This window comes from Hemibagrus wyckioides, linkage group LG26 (assembly GCF_019097595.1).
Source record: "Hemibagrus wyckioides isolate EC202008001 linkage group LG26, SWU_Hwy_1.0, whole genome shotgun sequence".
In the NCBI taxonomy this organism is placed as follows: domain Eukaryota; kingdom Metazoa; phylum Chordata; class Actinopteri; order Siluriformes; family Bagridae; genus Hemibagrus; species Hemibagrus wyckioides.
Genome location: NC_080735.1, coordinates 22366845 through 22375850, shown reverse-complemented (window position 1 = coordinate 22375850; position 9006 = coordinate 22366845). Strand labels below are relative to the sequence as shown.

General features: G+C 44.6%; 1 protein-coding gene across 1 annotated transcript; it reads left to right on the top strand.

Moving 5' to 3' along the window:
* Positions 1-3442: 3442 nt before the first annotated feature.
* wfikkn1 (WAP, follistatin/kazal, immunoglobulin, kunitz and netrin domain containing 1) lies at positions 3443-7660 on the top strand. The gene is made up of 2 exons (XM_058379959.1): positions 3443-3945; positions 5139-7660. The coding sequence occupies exons 1-2, from the start codon at positions 3748-3750 to the stop codon at positions 6657-6659; spliced, it is 1719 nt and encodes a 572-aa protein (XP_058235942.1). The 5' UTR covers positions 3443-3747; the 3' UTR covers positions 6660-7660.
* The last annotated feature ends 1346 nt before the right edge of the window (positions 7661-9006 follow it).

Genomic DNA, 9006 nt, shown 5'->3' with positions numbered 1-9006 from the left:
GTGTGATTGTTGAGTTGTAAGATTGTTGAGGTGTGTGATTGTTGATGTGTGATTGTTGAGTTGTGTGATTGTTGGGGTGTGTGATTGTTGAGTTGAGTGATTGTTGGGGTGTGTGATTGTTGAGTTGTGTGATTGTTGGGTTGTGTGATTGTTGAGTTGTGTGATTGTTGAGTTGTGTGATTGTTGGGGTGTGTGATTGTTGAGGTGTGTGATTGTTGGGGTGTGTGATTGTTGAGTTGTGTGATTGTTGAGTTGTGTGATTGTTGGGGTGTGTGATTGTTGAGGTGTGTGATTGTTGAGTTGTGTGATTGTTGAGGTGTGTGATTGTTGAGTTGTGTGATTGTTGAGTTGTGTGATTGTTGAGGTGTGTGATTGTTGAGTTGTGTGATTGTTGAGTTGTGTGATTGTTGAGTTGTGTGATTGTTGGGGTGTGTGATTGTTGAGTTGTGTGATTGTTGAGTTGTGTGATTGTTGAGTTGTGTGATTGTTGGGGTGTGTGATTGTTGAGTTGTGTGATTGTTGAGATGTGTGATTCTTGAGGTGTGTGATTGTTGGGGTGTGTGATTGTTGAGTTGTGTGATTGTTGGGGTGTGTGATTGTTGAGGTGTGTGATTGTTGAGATGTGTGATTGTTGAGGTGTGTGATTGTTGGGGTGTGTGATTGTTGAGGTGTGTGATTGTTGAGGTGTGTGATTGTTGAGTTGTGTGATTGTTGAGGTGTGTGATTGTTGGGGTGTGTGATTGTTGAGGTGTGTGATTGTTGAGGTGTGTGATTGTTGGGGTGTGTGATTTTTGTGTTGTGTGATTGTTGAGTTGTGTGATTGTTGGGGTGTGTGATTGTTGAGGTGTGTGATTGTTGGGGTGTGTGATTGTTGGGGTGTGTGATTGTTGAGTTGTGTGATTGTTGAGGTGTTTGATTGTTGAGTTGTGTGATTGTTGAGTTGTGTGATTGTTGAGGTGTGTGATTGTTGAGTTGTGTGATTGTTGGGGTGTGTGATTGTTGGGGTGTGTGATTGTTGAGTTGTGTGATTGTTGAGTTGTGTGATTGTTGGGGTGTGTGATTGTTGGGGTGTGTGATTGTTGAGTTGTGTGATTGTTGAGATGTGTGATTGTTGAGGTGTGTGATTGTTGAGGTGTGTGATTGTTGAGGTGTGTGATTGTTGAGGTGTGTGATTGTTGGGGTGTGTGATTGTTGAGTTGTGTGATTGTTGAGTTGTGTGATTGTTGGGGTGTGTGATTGTTGGGGTGTGTGATTGTTGGGGTGTGTGATTGTTGAGGTGTTTGATTGTTGAGTTGTGTGATTGTTGAGTTGTGTGATTGTTGAGTTGTGTGATTGTTGAGTTGTGTGATTGTTGGGGTGTGTGATTGTTGGGGTGTGTGATTGTTGAGTTGTGCGATTTTTGAGGTGTTTGATTGTTGAGTTGTGCGATTTTTGAGGTGTGTGATTGTTGGGGTGTGTGATTGTTGAGGTGTGTGATTGTTGAGTTGTGTGATTGTTGAGTTGTGTGATTGTTGGGGTGTGTGATTGTTGAGTTGTGTGATTGTTGAGTTGTGCGATTTTTGAGGTGTGTGATTGTTGAGGTGTGTGATTGTTGGGGTGTGTGATTGTTGAGGTGTGTGATTGTTGAGGTGTTTGATTGTTGAGTTGTGTGATTGTTGGGGTGTGTGATTGTTGAGTTGTGTGATTGTTGAGTTGTGTGATTGTTGAGGTGTGTGATTGTTGAGTTGTGTGATTGTTGGGGTGTGTGATTGTTGGGGTGTGTGATTGTTGAGGTGTGTGATTGTTGGGGTGTGTGATTGTTGGGGTGTGTGATTGTTGGGGTGTGTGATTGTTGAGTTGTGTGATTGTTGAGTTGTGTGATTGTTGAGTTGTGTGATTGTTGGGGTGTGTGATTTTTGAGTTGTGTGATTGTTGAGTTGTGTGATTGTTGAGGTGTGTGATTGTTGAGTTGTGTGATTGTTGAGTTGTGTGATTGTTGGGGTGTGTGATTTTTGAGTTGTGTGATTGTTGGGGTGTGTGATTGTTGGGGTGTGTGATTGTTGAGGTGTGTGATTGTTGGAGTGTGTGATTGTTGGGGTGTGTGATTGTTGAGTTGTGTGATTGTTGAGTTGTGTGATTGTTGAGTTGTGTGATTGTTGGGGTGGGAGATTCTTGCGGTGTGTGGTTGTTGAGGTGTGTGATTGTTGGGGTGTGTGATTGTTGAGTTGTGTGATTGTTGAGTTGTGTGATTGTTGGGGTGTGTGATTTTGGGGGTGGAGTTGTGTGATTGTTGGGGTGTGTGATTGTTGGGGTGTGTGATTGTTGAGGTGTGTGATTGTTGGAGTGTGTGATTGTTGGGGTGTGTGATTGTTGAGTTGTGTGATTGTTGAGTTGTGTGATTGTTGAGGTGTGTGATTGTTGAGTTGTGTGATTGTTGGGGTGTGTGATTGTTGGGGTGTGTGATTGTTGAGTTGTGTGATTGTTGAGTTGTGTGATTGTTGGGGTGTGTGATTGTTGAGTTGTGTGATTGTTGAGTTGTGTAGAGTGATCATAAGAGTAGAGTGACACTTTGCTTGTGTGTGTGTTAGACTTTACTGAAACAACGTTCTCAGATCAACAACATAACAGAACTGTTACACAAACTACACAACAAACACACCACAATTCCTGAAGTATTATCTGAGTGTTTAAGGATACACCTGTATCTGTTTAGATACTTTAGATATTTCTGTAGAACTGTGAGTGTGTGTGAGGAGGATACACTCTGTGTCAGGAGCTGCTGTAGTGTCTCTGAAGATCTGGAGTGTCCTCCTCAGTCTTACTGCCCATTCCAGTGAAAGCAGCAGGACAGGGTCAGAGACACCATTCTCTGGACATCTTTATAAACTCTTTATAAACTGATGAGTGATATGTTACAGCGTTCTCCTGACCAGAGCTCCTGACCCAAGTGCTATGTTTAGATGAACTCCAGTGAATTTCTATTCTGTGTGCTGTTTCACAAAAATACCTTCTGTACCAGTGTCTCAAGAGTGAACAGATCATTTAGATAATAATGTATAGTATATTTATATTCAGTATGTGATAATAATAATATTTATTTATTTATTTATTTATTTCTATCACTGGATTACAGGATGGAAAAAATGTACCTGTTTAATTTTTCTTTAAAAAATAATTACATTTAATAATTAACAGTTTATTTATTTATTTGTAACTTTTTCCATGCAGGGGTCCAAACTTCTGTACATTTACAACTGCATGCAAAAGTCACAGTTATAATAATAATAATAATAATAGTAATAATAATTATTATTATTATTATTATTGTATTTGTAGTATTTTGAATGGCTTGTGTGTGTGTGTGTGTGTGTGTGTGTGTGTGTGTGTGTGTGTGTGTGTGTGTGTAAAATATATCCAGACTCTTTAAAGTGTGTTTTTTTTTAAACCGGAAACACGCGCAATAAAAAGACAGACTTCAAGAGCGCGCGCTGTCTTTGATCTCAGGGTTGTTTATTTTTTAACCGGTAGCTTTTACGCGCACGTGAGCTCTGTGATGGTCCGTAACAAACCGGACGCGAGTACCAGCAGGGAGGGGTTCAAACACGCACACACGCACGCACGCACGAGCCTGAACGCACGTGTGTGTGTGTGTGTGTGTGTGAGACCGTCGGATGAGGCAGTGTTTGTTCTAGCACGTGTGTGAGTTTTAGTGTTAACCAATGCGGAAGTGAAATTTGTTTCAGTTTGTTTATTTTTTTTTATTTTGTGATGACGTGTGTGAGCTGTTGCACGCTCGTGCGTGTTTGTTGCTGCCTCCTCCTCCTCTTCCTCCTCCTCCTGTTTTTCCCTTTATTGGGTCTTGCGGCCGGCAGCGTGGAGCATGATGGGGTCTGTCCCAACTTTCTGAACCCTCACCTGTGGGTGGACGCGCAGAGCACGTGCGAGAGGGAGTGCAGCACCGACCAGGTGAGGCGCAGTAAACTCATTTATAAACAGGATGTGAATAAATCTGCACAAAAAGAGTCTAAATGAATTCATCAGAGTGTGGAGAAGTATTCATCAGAATGTGGTGTGAAATGTTTTATGAATTTCTGTTTATTACAATGTAATAAACCCAGAGTTATTACCGCATGTCCCTCATCACTGTACTGCAGTAACACTCTGTAGTTCACTGGAGGGCGCTAAACACTCACAAACCGTTATGAGATGTTTACCCCGTCACAGTAACACTGTGTGTGTGTGTGTGTGTGTGTGTGTGTGCGTGTGTGTGTGTGTTTCTTCCCTGGGGCTACTCACTCATTATTTCTATGATAGGATCCTTCACTGATTGGATTTTTCATTGATAAAGTCCTTTACTTCAGGTCACTGATGTAGGTCAGTGGTCAGTACTGTGTACTAGTCAGAGGTAAAGCTGTAAGTTTCCCACACCTTCAGGTCAGCAGGATGTAGCCTTCGTTGCAGTTTATATGGTAACATGACAAGCCAAAATGATCATTTTCATTTTCATTTCAAGAAGGAGGCTGGTGTGGGAAACGCTGCTGTAACGGAAGAGATAACAGGAACTAACTCATCTCACTGACATGAGCAGGCAGGGGACAGTTCTGTAGTGTAAGAGGAATAAACTTCAGGGTGATGAAAGTAACTCTAGTAATGAAAGAACAGTAAATTCATCACATCACTCTGTATTTTACTGTAACACACATGCACACACACACACACACACACACAGTGTACATGTAGAGAGGGAGCTTCCTGAAGGCAGATAACAGTGTTGACCTCGAGTCGTTCAGATATCAGATCTCTATCTCACACCATCAGTCTGAGTTCAGAGCTCTGACATGAACACAGAAATATCATGAGATGTTTCTTTTCAAGACACTTTACACACCACTGTCCTTCATCTCTGAAAGACTTTACTCCACTGTCACTGTGTGATCAGCAAGAAACACATCCTCATTGTCCTTCCTGTTTCAGGTGTGTGTGTGTGTGTGTGTGTGTGTGCAAATATTTTCTGCATAGGTCATCATCATCATCTCTCACTCTCTCTATCTCTCTCTTACACACACACACACACACGCAACCAACACTGTTTTTAATTACTTGCAGTATATAGAATGTTGAAAAATGCTAATCTGTGTGTGTGTGTGTGTATGTTACAGGACTGCGCTATCTTTGAAAAATGTTGCACAAATGTGTGTGGTCTGCTCAGCTGTGTGGCGTCTCGTTTCTCAGATGATTCCTCTCTGTCCCTTGCTGCCCCTGATGGACAAGCAGGTACAAATGTGTCTAGTGTGGGCGCAGCCAGCTGTGACGGCTTCGTGTGCAGCCAGCAGGGGGCGGAGTGTGTGATGTGGGTGGGCCAGCCGGTGTGTAAGTGTCAGGATCGTTGTGAGAGCGAGCCCAGCTTCACCTGTGCCTCCGACGGTTTGACATACTTCAACCGGTGTTACATGGATGCCGAGGCATGTGTTCAGGGTGTGACACTCACCGTGGTTACCTGCCGATATCACCTGTTTGCAAGCCCCACCCCATCAGACACCACAGTCCCACCCACACCCACTTCCTCTGCCCCTTTCCCTCCTACGCTCTACTCCAACCCCCAGCACCGGATAGTTTACCTGGGTGGAACTGTCAGCTTCCACTGTGATGTTACAGGACATCCCAAGCCGGACATCACCTGGGAAAAACAATCAGAGCGTCAGATTATGCGGCCGGATCAGATGTTCGGGAATGTTGTAATCACAAACATTGGACAGCTGGTGGTGTACAATGCTCAGGTGTTTGACACAGGAATATACACATGTGTTGCTCGCAATTCAGTCGGCATTCTGCGTGCTGACTATCCTCTTTCAGTCGTCCGGCAGGATGAACGCGATGCCTTTGAAGACACGGAAGTAGGGACAGACGCTCCTGATCGGCCATTTTCTGCATCGGACTGCTCGGTGAGTGTAGAGCAGGGGGAGTGCGGTGAGAGCCGTGTGGATTGGCATTACAATGCCGTACTTGGCTCCTGCCAGCCCTTCACACAGGGAGGGTGTCTGCGTGGGAGGAACAGATTCGAGACGTATGAGGAGTGTCGAACATCCTGCGAGAGGGAGGAGGTGGCCCTGTGCAACCTTCCAGCAGTCCAAGGCCCCTGCAGGAACTGGGAGCCCCGCTGGGCTTACAATGCTGTTACTAAGCTGTGCCAGGCCTTTGTTTACGGAGGTTGCCGTGGGAACAGCAACAACTTCCGCTCCAGGGTGGAGTGCCAGGCCAGCTGCCCACGTCAGAGCTCACGACCGTGCAGGAGCTGCAGGCCGAAGGGCAGACTGGTGCCGAGTCTGTGCCGTAGCGATTTCGTGATCGTTGGCCGAGTCACAGAGCTGATCGAGGACCTGGACTCGGGAATCGCCCGCTTTAGTCTAGAGCAGGTACTGTGGGATGAGAAGATGGGCCTGAAGCAGTTCAAAGCCCGATATCTGGAGGTCACGTTGGTCCGCATGGATTGGAGCTGCCCGTGTCCCAACATTACTGTACAGGAAGAGAGCCCCCTGCTGGTGATGGGGGAAGTGCAGGAAGGCATGGCCATGGTACTGCCTGACAGCTACGTGAGGCCCACCTCGGACCGCAGGGTGAAGAAAATTCAGGATGTTCTGGCCAAAAAGACCTGTGAGATGCTGCAGAGGTTTCAGGACTGATCTTGTGTGTGTTGAACTTTATAAACCCTTTAGTGGACCTTTAGATCTACTGTCAATGTTTTACGTTTCTGAAATGAGATTTAGGAAATGATGTACTGAATCATTATTCCAGAAATCTAACTGATGTTCTATGTGAAGGACAGCACGAAGGACAACATGGAGGACATCTGGCATAAAAAACACTGTACAGATCTTTATTTTAACATGAACATGTTCATAGGCAGACAAATAGCAAGTGTGTGTGTGTGTGTGTGTGTGTGTGTTCAGTCCAGAATCATTAGATTGGTTGTTTTTGAGGAGTGTTATACATTAGAATTTAGGTAGTGTTTCTCTGATTTTCTCATCGTTATGTGTTTATGTTTTTATAACAATAAAAACACGAACAGTAACTCCAGCAGGTGGAGAGTCACACACTCAGTACCACAGCAGTGCATGTGAGGAACATGAGGAACATGATGAACATCTAACTATTATAAAGTCACATATATGTTTAGTGTTTTAAATCTTTAATATGAGATGTAGTACATGCCCCTGTGTTTACACAAGCAAGTGACAACTGTAGCAGTCAGTACACACCCAAAAAATTGAGAACAGTGTTGGTCAGTACACACCCAAAAGTGAGAACTGTAGCGGTCATTACACACCCGAAAGTGAGAACTGTAGCGGTCAAAATATTCAAGTAACACTTGAGAGCCTTGTTAGTGTGCTAAAGTAAATATAAAGTTTACAGAGTAAATATAGAGTTAACCTGACTTTACCTGAGGCGCTAACACATGCTTTATTTTTAATTAACTGTGTGTGTGTGTGTGTGTGTGTAAAGTCTGAGGTTCAGAGCAGATGTTGGTTAGGGTGTGAGCTGTAGTGCAGTAAGTTTGGGTGTCAGCTCTGTAACTCATCAGGTTTCAGTATGAGAAAGTTCACTTCAGAGATAAAAGCATGACGATTCTGAGTAAAGAAGTGCTGTGCTAAGACTAAACGGAAATTGCTTCATGTGAACGTTTCTGCAGCTTTTTTATTTTTTACTGTCTGTGTGTGTGGGGGGGGCGGGTAGGGTTAGATGGAAATTATGAAGCATGTGCAGCTTGCAAAGGTGTAAATGTGTTTGCACCTATGTGTGTTAGTGTGCTAGTGTGCTAGTGTGCTAGTGTGTGTTAGTGTGTGTGTGTGTTAGTGTGTGTGTGTGTGTATGTGTGTGCATGTGTGGTCAGAGGAAGGGTGTGATGGAACTTATGCAGGATGGTAAGAGTGTGTGTAAATATAAATTGGTGTGTGTGTGTATAAATATGTGTGCACATATATCTGAGTTATACACTTACAATGTAGGAAACATACACTCTTCTTTCACTATAACCCCCCCCCCCCACACACACACACACACACACACACACACAAAACCATTGCACTAATATGTTACTTTGGGGTCAGCTGAGGTTCAGGGTATGTGTACTGGGTTTCATTTCACTTAGGTTCACATTCACTTTAAGAGTGTTTTTAAAGTCAGGGCAGTTAGGAGAAAGTCAATGCAGTTAGAAGTCAGTCAGGGCATTTAGGAGACAGTCAGGGAAGTTAGGGGACAGTCAGAGCAGTTAGGAGACAGTCATGGCAGTTAGGGGACAGTCAGGGCATTTAGGAAACATTCAGGGCAGTTAGAAGACAGTCAGGGCAGGTAGGGCACATTCAGGGCAGTGAGGAGACAGTCAGGGAAGTTAGGGGACATTCAGGGCAGTTAGAAGACAGTCATGGCAGTTCGGAGACAATCAGGGGAGTTAGGGGTCAGTCAGGGCAGTTAGGGGACAGTCAGGGCAGTTAGGGGACAGTCAGGGCATTTAGGGAACATTCAGGGCAGTTAGAAGACAGTCAGGGCAGGTAGGGCACATTCAGGGCAGTGAGGAGACAGTCAGGGAAGTTAGGGGACATTCAGGGCAGTTAGAAGACAGTCATGGCAGTTCGGAGACAATCAGGGGAGTTAGGGGTCAGTCAGGGGACAGTCAGGGCAGTTAGGGGACATTCAGGGCAGTTAGAAGACAGTCATGGCACTTAGGAGACAGTCAGGGCAGTTAGGGGTCAGTCAGGGCATTTAGGGAGCATTCAGGGCAGTTAGAAGACAGTCAGGGCAGTTAGGTGACAGTCAGGGCATTTAATGAAATGAAAATGAAACAGCCTTTATTTGTCACATATACATTACAGCACAGTGAAATTCTTTCTTCGCAGGGCTTGAACCCCTGATCTTCCGGTCAACGACCCAGAGCCTTAACCACTTGAGCCACCACTGCCCCTGTATTACCACTGTATTTAGAAGACAGTCAGGGCAGTTAGCAGACAGTCATGGCAGTTAGGGGTCAGTCAG